This window comes from Hemitrygon akajei, chromosome 7 (assembly GCF_048418815.1).
Source record: "Hemitrygon akajei chromosome 7, sHemAka1.3, whole genome shotgun sequence".
In the NCBI taxonomy this organism is placed as follows: Eukaryota; Metazoa; Chordata; class Chondrichthyes; order Myliobatiformes; family Dasyatidae; genus Hemitrygon; species Hemitrygon akajei.
Window position 1 is genome coordinate 78327000 of NC_133130.1, and position 27321 is coordinate 78354320.

The following is a 27321-nucleotide window of genomic DNA, read 5'->3' on the forward strand; positions in this document are numbered from 1 at the left end:
ACATAACAATGTATAGAAGGTTATATGGACAAATACAGTGCATTCCAGTTAATTAAGCCATCAGTAAATCAGGGAAGCTGTTTATTTGGGACAACTCTTAACAAAAACTAATTGAGAAAATTGCCGGGATTCCCTTCATTTATTTGGGACACTATGTCACTTAGTTGGGACAGGAGGCTGTTGCCGACCAGGTGCTGACTAGCATCAGTCATGCAGACTTGTGTGGCCATTAGATGCTACACCGCGCTTTCAGTGAACGATTTTTAAATAGTGTCAGTTGTGTGTGTTTGTGTTCAAAAACCAATGATTTTTGTCACTGATAGTTCATGAGAAATAAGCAGTAAGACAATTCAGAACCGTTTTGCTCACTGCAGTTTCAAGCATTCAGACTTGGAGATAACAGAAATAGCCTGGAGTAAAAATGAAACTATTTCACTACTTTAACAAGTCAGGAACAATGAAGAATTTGAAGGTATTAACAATCATCTTGTATGTTACAATGAAAATGAAGATTTGGAGGGTGCAGTCATCAAAAACACAGTGTGAATGCGGTCCATTACCTGCAGAAAGTGCCTGCGCTGATTTTGTTCATTGTGTACACTGGATGAATTCCTTTGTTGATAACTATTAGGAACTAATGCACACTTTTAGAGTACTACAGTACCACTGGTAGTGTTCTAATTTGTTCTGAAATTCATTTAAATAGATATTTTGTTACTCAGTTTATGGTTTTATACATTTTTAACTATTTCCATGAAGCTTCGGCTAATTAGGCCAAAATGTATCAGCCCCAATGTGTCCCAATTAACTGCAGTCCTCTATATTTGAAAGCAACAAGTACAAAATAAGATGCAAAACCTGATGAAAGGTTTGTCTGGACAAGTGATCCACATCAATTACTAGAACTATGAGTGAATACATCAGACAAGTCAGGTGCAATTGAAAAGTCTAGTAAACAGAGATTAAGTTGGTTGAATTTACAACAATTTATGTAGATCATTAACTGATTTATCTAATTTGGTGAAGCCTTATATACAATTATACAAGCGTAATGTTACTTTAAAGTGTTGTGTACCATGTGATATCACTTGAATTTTGTTGTACTTGACATTGCCATTAGTTAAGAATTACTGTCTTCGTTAAAGGATGTCTTGACGATAGTTCTACCTCTCTAATCGGCTTATGCCAACAGCAGTACTAGAGAACCCACAGACATTAAAACCTGCTCATCTTCAAAATCCTTCGTGGGCAATCCCTCAGGATTGAAATTAATTGTTCTCTGGGCTCAGAGATGACTGAAGAGGCCAATGAGGAAATCACAGATTTTCCCAGAGGTGAGCCAGAAGATGGCTGGATGGGGCCAACAAAAGGACAGCTTGGAGGTAGTGCACAGCGACCGCTGTTTGTGTAGTGTCATGGGATCATTTCCTGAAAACAGACAGTGTTCTGACTTAACATCTCATCTGAATGCAGCACCTTTAACAGTATAGCCCTCCCTCAGCTGTGAAGCGTCGGATCACTTTTATGCTCAAATACGAAGGGGACTATTTTTGTTCTTCCCTTGTCTTACCTATTCATTTTCTGCATATGTGCAAAATGTTTGTCAACACACACCAATAAAACTCAAGCCTGGATTTAGGGATGTGAGCCTGAGAAATCTGCACAGACAAAGCTCCTTAATTTTGTATTTTACAAAAAAATACATTACTGACCCAAAACCCTTCACCGTATTATTTGAACAAAATGATAAAATGACAAATTGCTGCTACTTAATTTTGCAGGTGCAAATTCTTCCAGGCTTTACAAGGAAGATCACAATGCAAGTGGTTGCTGCTGGAACAATGTGTTTAGCCTTTGATGTCTGTCTCCAGGCAACAAGAGAAGCCCTGTTATCCTGGTTGCACATCTGCACAGTTGCTTTCAAGAAGCAGTTGAAATCACTGTTGACCAGGAGATGCACAACTAAAATCGGAGTCTGATTTCTCCAGAGCTAAGCAGGGAACTTAATGCTTACATACTCTCCTAGGACAGAAACGTTGGGAAAGGTTTTGCTACAGGACTGACAAAAAAAGTGGAGTTGGTTATTTTGTCATAATATCATTCAGCTCAAATAAAACAGCGAAGGGGTTTTGAGGTGGAAACTTATTTTTTGTAAAAGACAGCTTCATTTTGAAATTAAACATATTTCTCCACACAAATCCCTGAGGCTCAAATCCCTGCTTCCTAACTCCAGTTTCACTGGCCCATGCTTCACACTGTAAGACACCCTAGACCTATATTTCATTCAAGTAAATTTTCTATGTAGAACTGCTTTCAAATATTGACACATTCTCACAGGCACTGGCAAATATCAACAGACTAGGGAACTCTACAAATATTGACACTGTCCAAGGAAACCCCCTTAACTTGTGTGAGATAGCATCAGCTCCCAGGAGATAAGAGGTACTATCATATCCAAATACCTTAACAGAAATGATCAAACACAGTTACAACTAAATGCAGTATTTCCTTTGTCAGCTTTAAAGAAGTCAGGAAAGGGCCCATCGATTAAAAAGCAAATGCAGCTCGGTCTGTCTGAGCTGGCTGTGGAATCTACATTGCATCAGCCTAAGTGCATCCATGGCCATGTTCCCATGGCAGTGCGGATAACTTGCAGCTGACTGATCTCCCATTTTAAACTTCTCTTTCTTGTTTCCAAATCCCTTATGCCATTTCCTTCTCCATCCCTGTAAGCTCCTTCATCCCTGTAACCTTCTGAGATACCGATGTGCCACCAAATGAAGTCTCTTCAGCAGTCCTGATTTTAAATCGCTCCACAACTCCTGAGTGCTTTCAGCTGCCAAAATCTTAAGCTCTGGAAATGCCTTCTCAAAATATGTGACCCTCTCTATCTCACTTTCTTCCTTAAAGATGCACTTTAAAACCTACCTCAAGACCAATCTTTTAGTCATTAATACTAATGCCTCTTTTGCAGCTTGATATTAAATTTTACTTGATAACAACGCGGGTGCTTGAACAACAAGCTGCCATTGTAGCTGCTGCACGTGGCTTGCATTGTTTGCCAAGAAGCCCATCAAACCTTTTTGCTCCTTAAAGTTGGGATGCCTTCAGGGTTTAAAACACTGACCGCTAACAAAACAAACCTGACATTTTATAACATCTTTCACAAGGTCAAGCTTGTCTAAAAGTTGTTTATGACCAATGAAATATTTTGCCAATGCTATTCTTTGTACAAAGTATGGAAGCACATCAGCAAATTTCTGCAATTTGCGATGAAATTGCAATGTAATAAACAACCAGATAATCCATTAATGAGGTTTCTTAGGTCCAGTCCAAATCTTCCCCATTACTGCAGACACCTAGTTTATGAGTCAACTGAAGGCCAAAACAAAAAGGCATGAGCTTATTTAAAGTTTGATGAAAATATGGCCTTGGCACCCTTTAAACTCACAAAGCAATGGAAACCAACATTGTTTTTAATCATCTATTGACCTTTCCCTTTGATAACAATGTGTGATAATCCAACACTTCAGCATCTAGACAAACATACTGAAGATAATAAAGTTTTGGGAGATTGCATCTGAAGCACTTTAAAAGAAGCAAATTCTTGAAACCTTCCTTAGAGGATAAACTTACAATTTGCTTTGTGGGGGATTGGGCAGGAGGTTAGAAATAACTTGCAAGTTGATTTTCTGGAAGCTTTTTGCCAGAAATCATGTGGCACTCACAGAATAGCCTTCCTTCACGCTGCTTGGCATAAGTGCTTATCAAGAGGATTAGTTTTCATTTAAATGCAGAATAGAATCTTATATCACTTATACCCCTAAGAGCTCTTGTGTCTAAATATTTTGTTGGGTACTCTCAATTTATTTTCTATTTCATTCCAATTTACAAATATTAGATTTCAAAATGATAATTCAGCTAGTTAATAAGGAGTATGTTTTAACAAATGCGAAGCTGAATCTATCAAATAATCTTGGACTTGTTAACTACTTACTGCAACCACTGCCGCTCTCCCTGCTTTGACTCCCTCTAGTGTCTGAAATGTACTCCCCCAAAGTATGAATCAATCGTCTTACCTCATCCAAGTCCTGCCTACCTGTGACCTCATCAGTATATTCAACTACTGCCAGACAAAGCTTTAACTTCAGAATTTCTGGAGCGCTCTACTTGTCTGACTACTCCCACTCGTTACACTGCACAAGGACTGAATGGGAATGGTGCAAGACAGAGATTCCCTCTGTTTTTTGCTGGTTGCTTTCAGACAGACAAATCGATTGCTTCCTATCTTTTCTCATAACAAGCTGGAATAATTAACTGGTGTTTTCACAGATGCTGGAAGTTTGAAGTTTCTTCTTTTTAACTGGTAAGTGTTTGTAGTTACATTCATAACAAGGATTATTATGGCTTATAACAACAGGCTTTTTTAAATGATAAATGGTGTGAGTAAGGCTTTGCAATTTTGATTCTGATAGTCCCAAGCAATCAATAGAATTTCAGCACTAATATACCAAAGCAGAAGATTAACAATCATTACTTAATAAAAACAAGCAGGTTTGAAATCTGCATCATGAATAACATCAAAGATAGAAAATAACAAACCTAATTTTATCACCGATGGAACAATCGAGCTCTAGTAACCAAGTCCAATTTTCATCCAAAGATGCAAACATATTTATTATTTCATCTTTTAATCCTCAGCATTCTTTTCTCTTTATTGGTTACTACTTTCAAAACAAAACACTGGTTTGATGTATCTTTTAGGTTATTTCAACTTAAAAAAAAGATAAAACCTGTGAAAATCTCATTAGTCAGTAGTAAAGCATGCAGCCTTCCACATTCAGTCACATTTGAAACCTTGAAACACAAGGCAACAGTTTCTACTGTGTAGAAATGTGGATTTCACATCTCAGTGCCTATTATCAAATCTAATAGCAAGCAGTATCTTGAGAGGAAACATCAAAGCACATATTCGTACTACAGTATCAACAACTCAACAGTAGAAAATTTAAACGCACGGAAAACAGAACAATACCCCTTGATTCAATGCTACAGCAATAAATAAACTCTTCAGTTCAATATTTGTTTCAGTCAGAAGCAAGCTGGCAAAAATCCTTGCAGTGCTAATTGGATTTTAGTCATTGTGCTCTGAAGATTTAGCTCGAGTCACCTAGCGAGAGTAATTCAGCTGTAAAGTTTCCTCTTCCATGATCAGTCAGAACGTGATAATTAGAAAGTCATGGCTACTTACATCTATTTAGTATATATTTATATATATTTTGGAAGCCTAAACTGCATATGGCATTACAGTGAACTCCTTAAAGTTCTTTGATTTTACTTTCAGGCACACAAAATGGTAATAGAGGTCAAATGCTTTTCAAAGATTATTTCAGACAAATATTCTCAGTCTCTCACAATTAGTACTCAATACTTGTGGGCTATAGTGTTCAGAGAAGACATGGAGAAAATCACTTGATTATCTTGTGACTAAACTAAAACACAGCAAGGTTATCTGTAAGATGAACAGAAAGGGTTTAAGCATGTGCCTTTGCCTTTATTGAACCACAACACCTCTTCCCTATTCTGTACCCACCCACCTAAATTCACAGGCAGAAGAAAATCTCCAATCATTTAACATCCACAGCCTCAGGTTGTGTACTGCAACAAAGGCTTTATTATTGACTACAGGGTCCAAAACACAATTAGAAATTACACCCAAATGAGTAAAAAAAAAACTAGCAGCTGTACAAAGCAGCAACTTAAGCTTCCCTCTGATAAAAATGTATAAACGGATGAAATCTGCAGTGGCAGAGTAAACAGCACACAAAGTTACGCTAAAAGAAATAAATTACCCAGGAATTTTTTTTCTTTATTTTAAAAAGAATATGAAAAGCTGCCGTAGTTTCTTTTGACAGAAGATTTTGTCCTAATTAAAGTAATTTTAGGCGAACACTAGCTGTAAGCATGTGATTTGAGGGTCCTACAGGCTAGCAACTTACAGTACCTATCACCACCAAGTGGGCAAAAGCTATACTGGATTAAATGCAGCTACTTGGTCAACCACAGAAAAGAAAATATGCAAGGAAAAAAACAAGAGAGTCTTTGACCTCATCTATGAACATGCTGTAAAGCCAGATTGTTTTGATTAGCTAAATCTGGAACAGATTTAGCATCTTGTAACTTTTTAGGCCATAACATTCCAATTAAAAAGGGTAGCATCCGATTTTGCACGCTTGAACTTCATTCTTACTTAGTTTGCGTTCAAACACAATGTTTGAATTTCAAGAGATCCTTTTTCAACAAACTGCTTCAAATAAATTGAGTGATGTAAACAAGATATGTGCTGGTCAAATCAAATACCTTCATGCTTTAAATTAAATTGGAATTCAATCCGGCATGCCATAGCAAAGACTGGGTGCATGGAGATTTTAATTAAAATTGTCTTCAAGAACATGTATCCACTGATACCATAAGTACTTACAAAGCAGTGTTTAAAAAATCTTTACTAAGATAATAATTTGAACATGATCAGTTAATGCCAGAGGAGCTATTACCTTAGAAAGCAGCATATTTAATAATGCATGACATGAACGGCAGACAAACACAAAAATATAATCACAGATTTAAGAGATCATTAGAGAAAATACATAAATGCAGATCACTCTCACACATTCCCAAGCTATCATTACAATTTTTGGATAGGCGGGCTTCAAATTTCAAAACTAGTGTAATCTTTTCATGGTGTAAACATAAGCTCTAAAGGAAGGTTAGCACTTGAAATAAAAAGGGAGGGAAAAGAAGCTACAGAGGAAGAATGCCACCATTTAATAGCTGGCATTTCTTTTACCAAGCAAGCATAGCATACTAACAAGCCTTTTGGAGAATCAGTGTAGATTAGTTAAACTCCTTTTCTTGAGGTATTTCATTTGGAGTACATTAAGGGGGAAAAACAAAAAGCTCCCCTGTACTTGAAGCACAAACCCAGCCCTTGTTCTCTCTTCTGATGTTTATAGGTATAAGATCCTTAGAAACCAAGCAAATAGTGCTGAGGACCTTAAGTGGCACATAGCTAGTGGCAAGAAACTGGAACTAGATCTATAAAAATAATGCTGAGTATGCATTTTTTCATGTGAAAATAAGATTTGTGTACTTTCATTCACAAATTTAATCAGTCCCTACTCTTAACAAAAATGTTTTCAAATGAAGCAGGCTAAGAAATCCAAAACTTGCAGCTATAATATTTGGAAATCAAAAATATTGATAACCCTATAGAATGTTTCTAGCTGTAAATTGGTTCCACTCAGGATGAAAAAAGTTCTCTGGAATATTCTAAAATAATCCACGGAGTCAGCCAGCCAAAGGCACTTTGTGACTACCAAACAAGAAACCAACACTACTGTTCAACTGCACAGTGATGGAAAGTGAAAAGATAACATCCATTTTGTTTTTAGAAATGCTCGATTTAACACTGACTAATAAAATTAATGAAGCATCACAAGGTCTGTCCATAATTAACCTCTGTGCACACAATCAGTGCCAATGAGCAGTAATGAAATTAGTGCACTATTGTTTAAAAACAAGCACATTCTCTTCTTTTGACAGAATCATTCCCCAGGTTAAGGAACTCCAACAATAATATAGGCGAATCCTCCTAAATCTGAGTGTAATTTGAAGAAAAGAGCCTCTCTAGTTTTGAGGGGTAAACTGTCAGAGACTTGCACAGACATAGCTTTGTGAAAAAAAAATTACAGTTTCTTCTGAGGTATCACTGCTAGGCAAGTAAAGATCTAAGCAAGATATTAAATAATACTTCATAGGAAAGGAGGTTGATATGACTAAAGACAGTTTTTTTGCAAATTAGAAATGCTGTAATTCAGATAAGACAGACAAGATTGTCAAAAAAATTCATAGTTGCAAAGAAACCAACTGACAATTCAAATACATTGCAAATGAGAAGCTGTTTGGTATTTCCAAAAAGATGTTCGAATTCACTGGAAATGACATACACAGAAAAATGAAGTAATATTGCACACCACTGGTGAACATTACAATAAAGCAAGCAGCACATCTCTAACAAATCAGGAAGGATAATCTTTTGCCAACAATGCAAGCTTTTATTCGTTAAAGACGTGCAGACATTTTCTAATCACTGTGCACACAAAACATTTCAGTGAAACATCAAAAAATGTTTTCCCTTCCATTCAAGATATTACATTTGGATTCCTTGCAGTTTCTGTACAGACTGCATAATCAAGACTAAATTGACATCCCATAACTTTTTGTTCTGACATCTATTATCCTTGACAACAGTCACAGCACAAGATGTGCACTACTCTGCTGCATCTCAGGAAAGAAATGGATGGGTTCCTGTATACAGCACATTAAGTCCAAACCATTTCAGAATGAAAAGAATCTGTGCCATGATTGCCAGTTTTTACAGGCTAATGCCACGATGCTGTTTGGCCTCATGGATCAAACTTTATTTTATTCATTTGAGTATTATTTAACATCTTGTACCACTTTGTATTAGGTGAACTACATCCTATTAACTACCTTAAGTGCCATTAATGATCCTGTATGCCATTAAGTTATTGAGCCTTTACAAAATACGTATACTGGTAGGCTGGAAGCTTTACAATAAGTTTTAGCTAAGACTTGCCTATTTGCAGCACAATATGGTTCTAAGCCAATAAAGGCTACAGATTCCTAATTAGTATCCCTGATTATTTGCTTCTCTGAGGCAATAATCTTTCATGGAAGTGGTTTAATTATAATGCAGTGTCTGTATTCTTCCAATAAATGTACAGAAAGACAAGTGTTCTCACCCACATCACAGAATTATTTCCATTGTTGAGTGGTGTCCATATACAAAGCACAAAAAGCTGTCTATTGAGGTGGGAAGATGTATGGATTACAATGAAGAAACTTGTCATGGAGAAGAAGAATAGAGACAATTTAGGGGTAAAAAACTGATGTCCTTAAACAACTATTCTTGCCCTGTGGCATTGTGCTAAACACATTACTAATAGTAAGTGATATAACAAAACAAGTGCCTCGAGCAGCTCAGCAGAAATGAAACAGGGAATTAAAAAGGGAATGCTCTCAGAAATCTTTAGATAAAGCACAACAAATGAAAAAGGATTACTGCTATGTCATTCATGACCGTGCATCTTTTGCATCCGTACTGGAGCGAATCGAGAGTGCAGTGTGCATTAATTATTTAAGCAAATTAGTTTCCTTTGTGCTTTGTTTTAATGTTTTGTTCTTTATTTGTTGCATCCCTGTATAAAAAGGGACACTTTCGCTTGATGTCTCTGCACTAAACCGAATGCCTGCTTATTGGCTTACTCTGAAAGAAAATCTAAATAATCAAGATGACTGTTCTTTTGAATGAAACAAGAACTTCCTACATCCTTGTGCCTTTCAATTCTACTTGGCATTTGCCATTAGACTTCAGTAATAATTAACAGCTTTCCTTTTAAAAACAACTCACCCTGCACTGTCCACCTGGCATGACTTTTTAGGGACCAGGCAATACAGTCTGCACAAAGAGGGTTTATTTAATTTTGTACCACTGGCTAAGCTATTACAATTCAGTAGCAGTGAATAGTGAGCCACAGCTTCAGAGTAGGGCAGCAGGATTCCCCACATCTATTTGGTTAGGATCACTGTAGCTTTTGATATGCAAAGCCTTGTTGTTACCAGCATTGACATGAATGGCAAGGCAAGGGCAGTAAGCACATATAATTGGAGAAGCTAAGCTAAGGGGAGCTTTATGAAAATCACAACTGCTCCAACTAATTCGTAATCAGAAGCAGTGTCCACTTTCAAAGAATTGTTATACCTTTTGTCCTGCCACATTTTGGAGGGTAGCAAAGAAAAGAACTAAGTCCTATGGTACACAAAAACTTAATGAGTTTCAGTACTTTCACCAAAACAGACTGCTTTTTCCACTGGAATAACACTACTACTACTACAGTGGGGGCTTTGCATGCCAAACAAGGTTTAAAAACTAGTTTTCTTAAAACCTTAAAAAAATATATTAAAACCTTTAGATATTTGGTGTTTGCAGAATTGTAACTACACTGCGGTTAACTACCGGTATATTTGGTCATCCTAGTGCACCACTCCTCACTGATTTCTCAGATGATTTTGGCATAATTTTAAAAGATCACCTCACCAAGTAACTTCAGCTCACTGTGCATAAATGGATGTTAAGGTTGTCTCAGGACATCCCTAGAATGCATTAATTGTCATTTAAAGCCTTTCCTCACATATCAAATAAATTGATTCTTCCTCCCCACCTTCCCCCCCCCCCAGCTTAATATTGTTCTGCTCTGCAAAATAAAAAAAAAACACACACACAGCAGAAGATGCAACCTTACTATCTAAGAGCAGGGCAAATCTTGAAGCTATTATGAAATTACTAACAAATAAACAATAATTTGATGTAATCCTCTATTGAGACAATCTTTTTGTTTATTTATGAGAGCTCTGTTGGAAAGTGGAAAAGTCCAGCTATCAAATTAATTCAAAATCTGTTTTTGAACGTTTTACAAATTTAATGATCAAATAAAGTAGCTTTAATCTTCACATACTCTTTATTTTACCTCAATCCGCTGTGAAAATCCCTAAACCAGACCAATTAGAAATACCAGATTTACCTATACACTAACCACTTGGCCAAAGTACTTTGAAATCTTAATCTACTTTCTGGATGCTGACATTCTTTAGGTTTTAGGCACAATTACGAGTAACTTCTTGCTTTTTCAATACACAAAACCTGTGTGTTTTTAAAAAGTAATTTCAGTTATTCAAATGATATTGAAACTGCACTGAGAAAACTGAAGACAGGTTTACCTTCTAAATAAACAGAGTTGGACAAGATAAAAAAATGGCCAAAACTCTGCAAAAGTATAATTTAGATCTGTTGTCATTCAGAGAGTCTTCTCCTTAGGCAATGTTCCTCTAAATCAGAATGTTTAAATATATTCAAAGCTGCTCCTGTGTGAGATTAACAGGAGTCAAAATTCTGAAATGGTTCTGAATCTACCTTACAGCAGCCAGTGGCAATTCCAATGTGCCAGATTTACTGAGGCCAGCATGCCAGAAATTTGCATGCAGCCAATGTGACTCGGCAGTGCCCTGCAACAGAGGGGAGATGCACACTGGAAGCTGTGTCGTGAAACCACATCTAAACAGGTGACAGAATAGCAAAGCAGCAGATACAAAAACAGGATTAGCATTCCACTATCTCAACCTTTCACCAACCTCACTGTATAATTTTTCAATTCATGCATAAAGAGGCATTTCCCTTGTCTTATATAATCTCCAACAGAATGTTAATGTCAAAGTGTAGGTATTGTACACATACCAAGCATCAAACATGAATTATTTCTCATAGTTAAAATGCTGGAACCTTCTTTGGCTCAATCCGTGTTGCAAGGCTCAAGTTAAAATAAGAATTCCTCCCATTGCTGCTCGTCTAAAAGTCGACAAAAGTCATAGATCTGGTGCATACTGCTCCCTGAGTACAGACCATTATCAGTGTAGTGGTTCTTGGTGCTGAGATATGAAAGACAAATTGAGCCAGTCCATCTCACTTTAAACTCAAGTATTATTTGCAACCTGAAGTCCGCTCAATGGAGGAGGTGGCGGTAGAACATGCTCAGTTTTCTCTCCATCAAGCCTTACAGTTTGTTCAGAGTTGAAGAGCAGAGGAATGGGATTGCTGGGAATTACTAAATAATTCAACTGATGAGAGCACAGAAGCAATGGACTGAAAAGCCACTTCTTGTGCAAGACAATTTTATTATTTTATTTCCAAAACATGACAGTAATTTATAATTCACCAAATATTAAAATGAAATTAAAGAATACTGAAAGATACACAAAGCTCCAAGCATCCATAGGAAACTAGAGTAGCTCATCTCAAACCCCTTATCAAAAGCATTAAGCTTAATTCTCCATACAAAAGTCGATGAACAGATGTGTATGTTTTTGACATTGGTCTTTCCTCTAAAACGTAAGCATTACAGGAATTCAAGAATAGAATAAAATCAAATGCACAGGAAATATACATTTATTCTTTTGTATATCACCCATTTTCAAACCAAAAAAAACTTGGAGGGTAGAAATGGGTGAGAGAAGAATAGAGAGCACAAGCCATGCATGTGTTGTACAGTTTTAATTACAAATGACTATAAAATGCACATTGCACATTTAGACAGATGTGACAAAGATTTTTACTCTTCATGTATATGAAGGAAGTAAGCAATAAAATCAATTCAATAATACAGACTTTGGATGGCACTTCACTTAATTATAAGTCAAAAATTATGTTGAATGAAAGGAGGAAATTTAGGGAGGTTGCAAAATATTTTAAAATACTTTCAATTAAAAAGCATATTCCAACCATGATGACTAGACATCAGGGTTTCACACATCTCCAAATGAAAGCTATTGTTTTTATTCCACTTAAGAGATTCAAATGCAAGTATGAAGGTGGACACTCCCAGAACAGTAATGAAGAGGGGTTAAAACTTCTGGGAGATGTTAAAGCAACACTCTATTTGTACTTTAGATGGATCTAAAAGATTCCATGGTACTGTTCTTTTTAAAAAAAAGGTGCAGTGGATTTATCTCAATATTATGGAAAATATTTATCAATGCACAAATCTCACCAAGAGAAAATTTCTAGCCATTGTCACACCGGTAACAAAAGTGCTTAGTCACACTTGCTGAGTGTAGTTACCGGTAGTTCCGCTCAGCAACTGTGGCTAAGCTGCAAAAGTACTTCGTTAGCAGTGAAGGTGCTTTGTTGTATCCTGATATCATCAAAGATGCTCTCCAAATGCTAGTCTTGGTTTCTTGAAGTTCTTCAGTTTTAATGCCTCACTTTGACACAAGATCTCTACATAACATCAGACTGATCTTTCTGCCAGTGCTCCAGAATAGTCAGCTCTTACACAAAATTACCGGCTAGCATATCAATACTTTTACATGAGGTAAGAAAAATTAACATCAACTAATATTGAATGCAAAATGTATTTGAAGCAAATCTGATAAGAGGTTTTCCTGTAACCTTGTAAACTGCACAGAATGGGTGCATGAATGACACATTAAAAAGTACTAGCTAAAATGCTACAGAACGTTGTGGCTTTTTAAAAAAAAAGATCTTTTAAATCCCGTTCACCACATCCTGATTCTGAGTGCAAGCCTGATGTGGTTTGTCATCTGAAGGTCTAGAGCTTTCGCACTTGGAAATTACATCTAGTTACAGATAGGAGGTGGAGAACTCGACTGACCCTGACTGCACTAATGCCTCGTGTGATAAAGAATGGTCAACACCAAGATACCAAGTCTATGCTAATACTTTGGTTAAATACGAAAAGAATGCAGCGCTGTTGAGGCGTTTCGATACTGAAAATCAGGCTGCTCCTTTGCTTGCACGTAAAGAACCGCGTGGCACAAATTCAAGAGCAAGGGAGCTCTCCCCAATGGCCTGCCAGCATTTATCCTGTAATGAATTTCACAAGCAACACAGACATGCGGCTGTTGTTATTTGTAGCACAATGCTGCATAGAAATTGGCTTTTATTTCCCCTCCATTACAACAGCAGCACTTCCTTTGCTGTAGAATGATTTTGATGAATGCTGGGGTGTGAAAGGTGCTAATAAATTTTTTAAAAATAGTCCTCACGATACCAGAAATGGTTTCAGAAATTACACAAGTATAATATTGATGCTTTGGGGTAAAATGACTTTTTGTGTGTGAGAAGTGCTATTTTGCATCCCTAGTAAGACCACATTTGGTTGTTGAATAGCTTCTATGCACATTCTAATCACCCATTTCCTAACAAGGATTTCAGTTGCAGTATTCTGCGCTGTTGGTTGGCCTGTATATCACTTCCAGCCCTCTGGAAGAGAGTCAAAATTGGCAATTTTATGCTCAGGCTCTTCAATTTTAGGCCAATATCATACAATACCACTGCAATGGCCCAGGCTAAAAGGAACTGGAGAAATGCAATGAAAGAGGACAATATGGATTTTCACAGATCCAACCACTATTATTAAGTGTAAAGAGTACAATTCTATATATTTTGGAGAAAAAAAATCTATCATAATTTCAATTTTTGCTGCAGCCGGCACAGAATAATATTTGATTTTCTTAAAAGTCTTTCATTATTTTCTCTCACCAAGAAAGCAGCTTCCGTACTTTCAAGAAAAAAATCACTAAACAACAGCACTTACAAGCATCCATGTTAGCTGTTGGACTCCAGTGCTATTTAGAAAATAGTCGGGGCAGGTGTTGTCAAGTATGAAAACACTTTCCCCTCAAACCTCTGATTTTTGACTTCAACCCCTATTTTGTTAATCTACCATCACAGTATAAAAAATCTAAGAAAAAAAATCTGCCAAGTAATCGCCAAAAAGGTGATTTCTTGCTATGAGCAGCTGCCCACACTGAAGCATATTGGTAAGATAGATACATTCATTATGTAGTAGTCAGGTTGTTTCATTCAGCGGCTGACACTATCAGAATTGAATGCCAGGAGTAATTGATGCCTGAAGTACGGCTTTCAGCTTTAATTATGTCAGCTGAAACTCTATCAAAATTGTGTTTTCAGTCTGCAACCCATTGCCTTTTTGAATTCTGTTCACAGGTCCAAGTTTAGCAGAGGAATATTCTCTTGAAAATTCGCCAGCAACAGAGGAGAAATACCTGATGCAGTATTTTGTTTGAAAGCAAAATATTTCCAGGTTGGGGGTATAAGGAGCTGACAAAATTCCACTCATCTCCATCCTCAGTGACCAGGAATACAGATTTGCCTTAAAGGAACTGGAAGATTTCCAAAATAGAGGAAAAAATAAAACAAACATCATCCCTTAGGACACTGACCCTCTGAGGATTGTACATATGGTGCACAACTTGAGACCAACCATAGATTTGCAGTCCCTGAGCAACTGTACGATTGAAAACATCATTAGTTAAGGTTCAAAACGTGAATGGTTCTTTTGACGTAGACATAAGTTATTACCGTTCTCCATCATACTACAGAGAAGAGCTTTCCAAATGCACAGAAAAGCTGATTCAAGTCACATCTGTGGAAAACAACAAGAGATCTAAATGTGTCAGCTCTTTCATATAAAGAGTAAAGTCAAAGGAAGCAAAGCACAACTTCGCCAGGAGTGGCTGAAAGAATGTTTCTTTAACCGAAGATAATTTTCCTCAAATGCTGATCTAGCAATTGTAAATTTTTTTGGCATGTTCACTGAAAGATTGGGGACAAGTCAGGTGGTCTGGAATGTAAATCAGAATCGGCTGTGTAAACATCAAGACAAAAGAAAATAGCCACTGAACTGGAAGGAGTTAAATTGGAGCACCGTGCAGGAAGAAAGGAAAATCAACCTGGAAATGTTAAATCTATGTTTCAAGATTATTTTAGCAAGCACAAGATTTTCTGGGATGCACTAAATGTGGTAAGGTTGCTTTCCTTTAATGCTACCATGGATAAATGTAAGCAGTCAGACAACACTGCAACGCTGCGATAAAATTATGTTGACTGTGTTTTGTAGAGGCTGTGGTTATTTCACCTTGAAGTTTCAACTATGACAACATTCTGGATGCTGGAATGAATCATGATGAAGTAAATAATTTATCCTGGCATAAATAACATGTCAAAATTCAGTTAATTAAACAATTAACTAATTTAACAATTAACTTATTTACAATAAACAATTAACTAATTAACAATTTAGCAAATTGAACAGGCCATGTTCTCATCAGGAAGGAGGTACAGGAACCTTAAGACCCATATCACCAGATTCAGGAACAGTTATTACCCCTCAACCATCAGGATCTTGAACCAATGGGGATAACCACTCAACTTCTCTTGCCCCGTTACTGAACTGTTCCCACACCCTCTAGGTTCACTTTCAAGGGCTCTTTAACTCATGCTCTTAATATTAATTGCTTAATTATTTTTTATTATTATTTTCTTTTTTGTATTTGCATAGTTTGTTGCCCTTTGCAGATTGGTTGTTTATGTCTTCGCTGAGTGCGTTTTTTGCATTGATTCTTTTGTGTTTCTTTGTGTTTATTGTGAATGCCTGCAAGAAAATAAATCTCAGGGCAGTACATGGTGACATTTGCATACTTTGAACTTCGGAAAATGGTGTAGGGTGCTTTAATAATAGCGTCATTTCTGAATTGCTTAATGATTCTGAATCAGAAGATTGTATGTTTAAAATCAAATTGAGCACATTTTAGTCCATGGAAAGCATGGATGGGTGGGGAAGAAAGGCCTGTTCAGTGCTCTTTAACCTAATGATTCTGCTGAGGAAATATTATTTTCTTGAAGGTACAGTCTTTTTACCCCTCAAGGAAGAAATGGTGCAAACCTCATCCCAAGGGCCTGATGATCTGGTCGTTCTCAGATTGCTTTTTACGGGAGCTTGTTGTGTGCAAACTCATTGCTGAATTTTTTGTGTGACAATAAGTCATACAAAAGTAGTTAATTATCTTTGTGTTTTGGAATACTGTGAAGAGTTGCAGAAATGCAAGCTTTCTTTTCAAATTGCGATATACAGTACTTTACATCTAATGAAGCTGAATTCTATGCTGAGCTAATATTAATTGACTTGATAGAATGGCATTGTCATTCAACAGTTATGGATATCTTGTATGAACAAGTCTTATCTCAAATTTTCCTCAGTTTTACCAAGTACACACTCAGTTTTGAGAGCATTGCACAAAACAAACAATAAACCCAGATGACCAGGACACTGGGCCTCAGAGTGTTGAAAGGCAATCTTGTCATAAAAACAACTGGGCAGCTATTTTTGGAAACCAACCCAAACTACAAAATGATTCAGAGCTTCATCTGCTGATCTGAAGAGGGGAGAGAATATTTTAGTTAGAAAACTTTAATTCCAAAGAACTGACTGAGTGCAGGTCCCTTTCTAATAATTTCAAAGCAAAATAAATAAGTTTTTCTTCTGCAATAGCTAGCATTTTTAAAGGCTGTTAATTCAACACTGAGATCTGAACTGCTTATGTTATTGTTATGCAGCTTGGTTAATAATCAAAATTTATCTATTCTCTGCCTTTTAGGTTTTAAGACATTGAATACCCTGCCAATCAAAAATTTCCTTAAGCATGACCTGCACAACCTGGAGGTTGTTTGTGTGGGCTAGCATAGGATTATTTCTGGGACTGATGACGCAGTCAGTCACGGTGGGATCGTGTCCCTCAGTATGTCGGTGCGATCGAGGATTTGTGTACTGCAATGACAGAGGGCTGACATCCATACCAACTGGAATTCCTGCAGACTCCACAACACTTTTCCTACAGAACAATCAAATTAAAAATGCTGGGATTCCAAGAGAACTCCTGAACTTAGTCAAGGTGGAAACCATCTACTTGTACAGAAATAGTCTGGATGAATTTCCCACCAATATACCAAAATACATTAAGGAACTCCATTTGCAGGAAAACAATATAAGGGCAATCTCTTTGGATTCGCTTTCTAAAATACCCTATTTGGAAAGACTGCATTTAGATGATAATTCAGTATCTGCTGTAAGTATTGAAGAAGGCGCCTTTCGAGATAGTAAATATCTCAGATTAATTTTTTTGTCAAGGAATCACCTGAGCAGTATACCCATTGGACTCCCCAGCACTATTGAAGAGCTAAGACTGGATGACAATCGTATTGCTACTATATCAGAGGATGCCCTTAGACACCTCAAGGGCCTGAAACGCCTGGTATTAGATGGGAACTTGCTAAGCAATCAAGGACTCCAAGGTAAAGTCTTCAACAACCTTGTGAACCTCACAGAATTATCGCTTGTGCGCAACGTTCTTACTTCTCCCCCAGTTCTACCCATTTCAAGCTTACAGAAGCTCCACCTTCAAGAAAATCATATCAATTTGATCCCCACCAATGCCTTTTCCTATCTCAGACAATTACACCGATTGGATTTGTCGAATAATAATTTAACCCACTTGCCTCAGGGAATCTTTGATAATCTGAATAACCTGACCCAGTTGTTGCTCCGTAACAACCCCTGGTATTGTGGCTGCAAAATGAGGTGGGTTCGGGACTGGCTTCGATCGCTTCCAAATGGGGTCAATGCCCGTGGACTAATGTGCCAATCACCTGAAAAGGTTAGAGGCATGGCTGTCAAGGATCTGGCTGTCACGATGTTTGGCTGTAGAGATATCACCTCAGAAACTGTCCTCAACCCCACACTGCGCACTCCTGCAACCTCAGCTGAGCTACCAGCCATTCAGGAACAATGGCCTTCGTTCGTGACAAAGCAGCCGAGTGGGAAGAAAACAGACCGTAATAATGACTACCGGCTCACAAACGTTCCTGGGAGCACAGCTGTCCAACTCAGTGTGAAATCTGTGAGTGTAGATACAATTCACATTACCTGGAAGACATCCCTGCCTATGACAGCACTCAGGCTCAGCTGGCTTAAGATGGGACATAATCCTGCATTGGGATCTATTACTGAAACCATTGTCCATAATGAGAGGAGTGAATACTTGCTTACAGCTCTTGAACCAGAGTCATTCTATCGCATATGTATGGTTCCCATGGAAACTAGCAATGTGTATCTATTAGATGAGACCCCAGTCTGCACTGAAACAGAGACTGCATCTCTGAAGGCGCACAACCCTACCACCACCCTTAACCGGGAGCAGGAGAAGGAACTTTACAGAAACACAAGCCTGACTTTAGCAGGTATCATCGGGGGTGCAGTGGCAGTCGTGGCAATTGCCCTACTCGCACTGGTCTGTTGTTACTTGCGCAGAACTGGAACACCGTTCTCCAAAAACTGTGTGTATAACAGAGGACGGAGAAGGAAGGATGACGATTATGCAGAGGCTGGAACCAAGAAGGATAACTCAATTTTAGAAATTAGAGAAACTTCATTTCAGATGATTCCAATGAACAGTGAGCAAGCAGCAAAAGAAGAGTTTGTAATACACACTATATTTCCACCTAATGGGATGAGTTTATACAAAAACAACCACAGTGAAAGTAGCAGTAGCAATAGAAGCTACAGGGACAGTGGAATACCAGATTCAGATCACTCACATTCTTGATAATTGCAGAACTGCTCATTGAACATAACTACAGAAATGGTTGTATTACTTGGAAACACTGGATTTGTGAATACTGTTGGAAACATGACTGCACATTTGCCATATAATTTATATTTAATGAACTTTGTATTAATAAAGTTGCAGAGTCCAGGTGATTATTGCTAAATTGTGCAGTACGGATACCTGACCACCAATTGTAATTCTATATTTTAGTAACTTCTAGTAATTTGTATTTTTTCTTTCATAATCTTAAAAGATTTAAGAGAATTTAAATTTCGTGTCTATTGATGGAAGATTGCTTGTCAGCTGTGAAGGTGGTTTTCTTACAAGTGCTGAACATTCAAAGACCTTTTTAAAGTGTATTTGAGAACATTGTAGTGTAAGCACAGGTCCTTTTACTAGCTACCAAGGGTAGGTGCCCTGCAGATGAATCGTACACTTGAAGACAACTTTAATTCAGGATTTAAGGGGAAACTATGTACGTTGTTCATTCCTGAGTATGTTGCACAGAAATAACTCAATACCAGAAATATGATAGTGGTTGTAACACATCATTCCACCTTACGGTATACGTTATTTGCTATTACTTTTAGACTTGGAGTCACAAACAACTTTATTGCCACAAGAAAAGGTACTTTTTAAAAATAAAATTAAACCAAAGTGCATTGTTAGCCCTTTGGCCAGTCTTGTACGTGCCTTGACCAAATGTTAATTGTATTCAGCATTTTAAAATAAGGGTTACTTTTTTCTCTCTCTCTCCATACTTGTCAATGAAAAAAAAGTGGTCTTTCTGCAGAATAAAACTGAACAAAATTTAACTGCTGAGTTATTGATCTGATGACATAAAGACTGCTTGCATTATTTTAAACTCTAGCTTTTCAAAGTGGCCTTTGGAGACAGAAGCATCTTCCACAAGGATTGCAACTAATCAGTACAAATCAAAATACTCATATAATGATTCCTTACAAGATACTGCAGTAGCTCAGCACAGTGTGGTCCTACTCTAATAAAGAAACAGCATAAAATCATGACCTTTACTACTAGTAAAACACTGATAATTAAACAATAATCCAGTGACTGTAAGAGAGTTATTTTGTTATCTAAGGTTTTGCATCTGTCACAAATATCTGAAACTGAAATCTTGGCAAAAGAAAAGTTTCCTGGATCATATTATTACTCATATTTCTTCAGGGCCAAAAGGGGGATGTCTTTGTTCTCAAGGAATACAACATACAAAATAAACCTTTGCTGCTAATCTTTGGGGGAAATTAAAGATGGCAAATACAATTTAGTTTTCAGAAAGAGTTCAAATATTATATTTTTCCAGGTAAAGAATCAATTTGCTTCAATTTCACATCTTAGAACATTAGAGGGTTAATGAATAAAATTTTAGTTGATCCAAGCATCAATAAACTAATCAGAACAAATCAAATCAATGATATAGTGAGGTCTCTATACATGTAAAATGCTAACAGCATCCTACACCAGGATCAAGAAAGAGTTTTGAAATATAACTTCAGTCTTTAAGTTCTTTAAGCTAACACTGTAGTAAAGACATTTTGATCTTGGTACATGAGGTACAGACTTAGTCCATGTGGGTCCAGGTGCAAAAAAGAAACAAATTTATCAAAAATGGGCATTCATATTAATACAGCTATTAGTTGTGTCCTCAGGGAAACAAACAGTTGACAACCAATAAATTCTGAATATGACTGACTCTTAGTAGGCAAACATGGTTGTCAATCCGGAGAGCTAATGGAGTAACAGATAAAAGTCCCAACTATACAAAATTACATACCACTAAATAGATAAGCATTTGGTGCCCTATTTTCAAACCTACACCTAAAGTTCTAGAATGATCAAAATATAATTTGTGGGGTAGGGTAACAACAGCTTGTCTTTTAAGACATTTTCAGTATTGTACAGCAAGCAAAAGAACTTTGCAGGTTCCTTATAAAATAAATTTTGACACCAAGCCATATAAGAAGATAATAGAATGGGCAAGCATCCTATTTTTAAAAGGAAGTTTTATTAAGGGAATTCCAGAGCTTGCCAACAAAAATTGGGATGGATGGATTTCATGATGAGAGGAAGGGAGACATCTGATCATTGTTTACTTTCAAAGTAAGTCTTAAGGCAAGGTAAAAAGTTTCACATCTTATTTCTACCTGATTTTCCTGCTTGATTGCTTTACAGTTCCTTGCCACCCAAACCAGATCATATGCACAAGACTGAGATTCTGAGGTCTGTGGACTTCATTTATAAACCTGCAACCAGCACTGAATTACCTCAGATCAAATACAAATTCAGCTATCTTCCCAACTCTTGCTTTGCTCCCCCCCCCCCCACCACCATTTAATTTCATCACTAACTGGCCGACTGCGAACAACACTCGCTAGGATCTAGATAATTTTGAAGGAAGTGTTTTGGCCTCTCTGGATTTCTCTCAGCCATTTCCAATTATCAGGTTATAATTAGCTAGAATGGACATAATAAAGATTTATGATCTTTGAAAGTCATTGCCCCTCTGCTGGTGGTAATTTCCTCAGTCTCCAAAACCTCTCACATTATTCAATACTTGTAAATCACTCCTTAGCCTTCTCTGCTCAAGGGAGAGCAGCCTGAGCTTCACCAGTTCCTGATGGCATTTCATTCCTGCCATATCTCCAATGTAGCTTTTCCAAGGATTGATCATCTTTCTAAAGCCTGCTGCACTCAGAATCGGATCCAAACAGCTGTAACATTACAACGTTAGATTCAGGCCTCTGCCTACTGCTGTTGATACTTGTATTTCCATCTCATTTCCAACCCAAGCGTTTATGGTATTAATCAGCACAGCTACATATAAGGTACTTCAAGGACTGAAAATATCAAAATGCAGATTACTTAATTAGCTCCTTGAATACTCACGGTAATAAAACACAAACTGCTGACTACAAATTAGACTTATATCCACTTGTACGGTCATCTAGAGTCTCATCATGATGCAGAAGATATGAAAGGAAAATGCTCAAAATACTTCCCAAAAGAAAGACTATTTCAAGGTTATTTTCAATTATGTTGGCAAGAATACAGGAACTTCAGATAAAAACTATTTCTTATTCACCAGTTTCTATTTTCACAGTAAATTCAAGGCATATTTAAGCATGTGAACAAAACCAAGGCATATACCACACAAGTTCCATCCCCTTAGCCAATTATATATCTTTTTGTATCAACTTTGATTTCATAGTGTTTGGTTTTACAACGGATTAAGTTGCTGACTTCATAAATCAGATTCAGTTTTTCACTTCTGCCAATTGTAATGAAGGCAAAATAAATGTTTGCCTACTTGGTCCAAGTACAGTCAATCTTTGGCAGTGTCTGAGTCTGTTAAATTGGACCCAAAAGGATGTGTGTGATTGAAATGAGATTATGATTATTTCAGATTTTTAAAAACAATTTCATGATTCACCAGGTACACCTATCTTGCATGAAGAAGTACTTGAGAGAAATCTGACATTCTTGCATTATCTGGCACCACACAATAGATAATTCACTGGTACTACAAGCTATCTAAATACTAATACATGAAGCCATTTAGGAGCTTAAGCAATATCAAATACTTTATATTTAGTTATTAAATGGAGAACATTCACTCTCACTGGGACAAGATAGAGAAAATCAAATCTTCTCCAAGCTCATTTTTGAACTTAACAATAACCTTAATAATAATTGATGAATCATTGCTGCTATGATTACCACAGATTCAGATTTCAATTTGAAAAGAGCTTTGGAATATTTGGAAGAACAAGATGAATATTAAATGTCTCATTCCTTTCTCTGGGCTAAAAACAAAATTCAGTCTTGTCACAAAATCTGCCACAATACAAGTAATTAAAATCAAAGACATTTACCTACCCTGGCTGCTTTCTGAATTAATATATCATACCAAGCAGTTAGCAATTAAAAAAGCGACAAAACACAGGTCATTACCAAGTCATTTTAAACTCCTGTTGGAATTGCTAGGCTTAATTATTAAACCTGTTGTATCAGCAACAAGGCAGGTCTTCCAGTATTACATAAACCATGTGTTTAATAATACTTCATACTTTAATCTGACTAATAAAGTCAGAAATACCCTTTGGATGTAATAATTATACTTCAAAAGAAATCAATTTTGTTTATACATAAATAAAATAGGAGATAGCAGGTGGTAGGTGGGGTGCTGAGATGGTTGAAGGGAAGTAATTTTATCTGTCTGCACTTAGTGTTTTCACGCAGATACAGGCAACGTTCAGTTTACAGCTATCAAATTATTTCTCCTGGAGAAAAGATAAACAATGGACAAGCACCAGGTGCTCAAATGGGACCAAGTGCTGATAAAATGAATACAAACCATTGTTCGGATGGAAAGGTTAAAGACAGAATTGGAAAATTTCACACACACGATAAAAAATATTTTGTCCTTAAATTGTGCCACACTGGAAAATACTTCAATGAGAGACAAGAATGACCTTGGTTATAAACATATTCCTTTAATAATAGCTGGACAGATAGCTCAGCAGCACTGTAATACACAAGGCAAATAATAAAGCTCAATAAATAAAAATGCAAAAGGGATGTGACAATCTAATTTTGTCTGGAATATCATATTGGGTTTGAATTTGAAGCTTGTCTTTGTTAGGGACAAATGGCAAATTGGCATTGTATTTCTTAATATTTGATTGCCTGCAGGCAACATCACGGTCTTCGTCCAAACAGACCAAGTAACTAAATTCTAAATGCAAGGTAAAAATGGTTGCCCTTCACATCAAGGCAGTCTTGGTTGAGGGTGCTGTCAAAGAGTTGTACAAAACTGAAGTCAAAGGGAAAATTGCCTACCTCACACAAAGGAAGATATGTGCCTGATGAAGATCCATCATCCCATCTCTAGAACATCACTGCAGGAATTGCACGCAAGTGTTCCAAGCCCAATCACATTTAGCTGCTTCATCAATGACCTTCCTCCCACAAGCTCAGAGTGGAAAAAAGTGCTAATTATTACACAATTGCATCCCTGATATCTGGAACCAGGAGTCACAGTCTGGAACTAAAGGGGCAGGAATTCAGGACAGAGATGAGGAGAAATTTCTTCACCCAGAGAAGAGAGGATCTCTGGAAATTAAAAGCAGAAAATGTTGAAATATTCAGTAGGACAGGATGCATCTAACAGGAGAAACAGAGGTAATGTCTCAGGTAGAACCAGAATTTTTGCTCTCTTTCGCATAGATGCAGCCTGACCTGCTTGAATCTTTTATCAAGAGGGTTCTGGAGGCACAGTAACCAAGAAAGAAATCAATAGATTTTTAAACACTAAGGTTCCATGTGATATGGTGCTTGCAAAAAGGTCATATTGAGGTAAAAGATCAACCATAATATTATAATGTGTCAGAGCAGGCAAGAGGGACCAAATAACCTCTTTCCGCTTCAAGCTCTTAAACTCATCTGTTATCATTATGCCCAATGAATCTTTTAAACTTAAAAATACAAATTCAACAGGGTTTTGAACACCCTCTTTAAATGAACAGCTGAATAACATTCCCGAGCTAAATTTTGCCTACCAATTAATCCTGTTTACTCCAAATTTCCAATCAAAGAAAGATGCAACACAGAATGCCATTCCCCTTCTTACACCTTTTCCCTTTTGTGCTAACTTATCTATGCCACAATATTCTCCATTGCTCTGCAACAGTTTTTCGTTGGTGCTCATCCAATTCCCTTTTGAAAGCTACTGTTGTATCTGTCTTAACCATCCTTAGCTCTGATGTGCAAATAATTAATTAGGAAAATTCCCTCATTTTCAAACCAAGAAATGTACTTATATCGAGAAATGCTCACACTGAAAATCCGTGCATTTTTGTTTACTATTTTGGACATAGAACACTGATCCTCTGGTTCACTTGCAAAGCCATTCCATTAACAATGGTTTAGGTACATTTCATGCCATGGGATCCGCCATTTTATCACAAGACCTGAAGAATTATGGGGATTTCAAACACTTTAATATTTAATAGGGGTAGCATCAGAGCAGCAATAACAAATAAAGGGCTGCTTTTAAAGCAAATACTTTCCTGACCTTGCAGTGGAATGCCTTAATTTTTGTAACAGTATTTTATCTATTGATGAGTCTCTGTGAATCCAGGAATGCACACTCAGGAATAAATCAACTCACATTTTAAACTTAAGTGCACGTTAACATTGATTGCTTCTTGTGAAAAGGGCCAGTAATTAGATTGCCAAGCTTATGTTTCAAAGTTATTCTCAACACTTGTGAAATGCTATTCATCTGCTGTGTCTTCCCAAGAGAAATTAAACTCACAGCCACTGTTCCTATAAAAACCAAGTGTGTTACCACAACACCAAGTACCCAATTGCTTTCTGATCCACTGGGCTGCATACATCATGAAAAACGGCCATTTGCATTTAAACTAAAATGCTTTACCATCAAAATTTTAAAGCACAGCCAATAGAGGAGAGCGGGACTGGCATCCAATGAAATGCACATCAAATGCCATTAATTCATTAATTATTAATTTTCCTCCTCCTATCAGATATAAAGCAGGTCCAAGTCGGAATACAAATGCAAACTACTTTCTTCTATATGTGATTCTGTGTGACATATCAGGTGAAGCAGCTGTTAAAATTGAACACAGAAGTTAAAAGCTGCTATGTGTTAGTGCTGACCAGGCAGCAGAAATAAATAACAGGCTTTATCCTCACACATGTTAAAGCTACTGTCAGTAGTTACTCAAGCACAGCAAATTGTTTCACTGCAACAAAAGAGCAAGACCTCCCACCAAAGAAAACATCCTGAAGGCGGCACTTTTAGTTAAAGCACAACGAGCCTTGTGGCTAAACATTCAACAAGCATCTCTGACAATTCATGAAAACAAAATAATACCAAGGAATATCTGAAGACTCATACAGAATCACAAAATGACGCATTCAGTCTTAGGTCCCTGTACTAGTCTTTGCAAAGGTCATCCAACCGATTCCTCTCAGTGAATGTACGAGAGCACAGGAACAGGCCCTGCAGCCCACAATGTTGTGCCGATCTAATCAAATTGGCAACCTTGCTGATCACATCTACCTACACAACTGCCATATCTTTCCATTTTCCTCCCATTCACGCCCCTATGTAAACGTCTCTTAAAAGTCTCTAATGTTTTTGCCTCCATCAACACTCCAGGCACCCAGCACTCACTGTATGAAAGAAAATCTTGCCCCTCACATCTCCTTTAAAATTACCACCTCTCACCTTAAATGTTCTCTGGTATTATACATTTCAATCTTGGGAAAAAGATACTGTCTGTTTACTCTATCTTTGCCTCCCATAACCTTATAAACTTCTATCGGATCTCCCCCTTGGTCTCGGCTGCTCCAGAGAAAACCTAAGTTTGTCCAGCCTCTCATTATAGCACATGTCCTCTAATGCCTTCTTCTGCACCCTCTTATACGCTCTTCTGCACCCTTTCCAAAGCCTGAACATCTCTCCTATGGTTGGGCAACCAGAACTTCTAGACTTTTGAATTCAATGCCTCTATTAATAAAGGCAAGCATTACACATGCCTTCTTAAGCACTATATCAACCTGCATCACCATTTTCAGGGAGCTATGGACTTGGTCTGCAAAATCCCTCTGCTCATCTACACTGCCAAGGCACTTCCCCAAACAGTGCTCTGCCTCTTTACATTTGACCTGCCAAGGTGCAACACTTCACACTCGGCCAGGGGAAACTCCATCTGCCATTTCTCTGCCCAGGTCTGCAACTGATCTATATCCGATGACATTCTTTTGCCAGTCTTCTGTGCTGTCCACACCACCACCAAGCTTTATATCATCTGCAACCACATTTTCATCCAGGTCATTTATATACATCACAAACAACAGAGGTCTCAGTACAGATCCCAGTGGAACACCACTAGTGACAGACCTCCAGCTAGAATCAGTCCCGCTGTCTTCTATGGGCAAGACGGTTGGCCAATTCACCATGAGCAACTTACAGATGAGCCTCCTATGAGAGACCTTGTCAAATGCCTTACTAAAATCCATGCAAACAACATCTACAGCTCTACTTTAATCAATCACTCTTGTCATCTCATCAAAACCCCCAATCAAGTCAGGAAGCCATGACCTGCCCCAGGGTGGCTCTCACTAATTAGGCCATGGGTTTCCAAATGC

At 37.4% G+C, this 27321-nt stretch overlaps 2 protein-coding genes across 3 annotated transcripts in view; one reads left to right on the top strand and one right to left on the bottom strand.

Annotated features, from left to right (window-relative positions):
- The window catches only part of macrod2 (mono-ADP ribosylhydrolase 2), a 1184924-nt gene that overhangs the window by 965531 nt on the left and 192072 nt on the right, over positions 1–27321 (bottom strand). The window lies entirely within an intron of this gene.
- On the top strand, positions 4152–20119 carry flrt3 (fibronectin leucine rich transmembrane 3). 2 transcript variants are annotated; one of them, XM_073051263.1, is made up of 3 exons: positions 4152–4366; positions 14666–15482; positions 17116–20119. In XM_073051263.1, exon 3 carries the CDS (start codon positions 17161–17163, stop codon positions 19117–19119), a length of 1959 nt encoding a protein of 652 aa, XP_072907364.1. In that variant the 5' UTR covers positions 4152–4366; positions 14666–15482; positions 17116–17160; the 3' UTR covers positions 19120–20119. The 2 variants fall into 2 exon arrangements, with proteins under 2 accessions (XP_072907364.1, XP_072907365.1); XM_073051264.1 differs by lacking the exon at positions 14666–15482.

What these genes read in the sequence shown, in the direction of transcription:
- flrt3 (XM_073051263.1), top strand. Translation starts at nt 17,161, where the DNA reads ATGACCTGCACAACCTGGAGGTTGTTTGTGTGGGCTAGCATAGGATTA.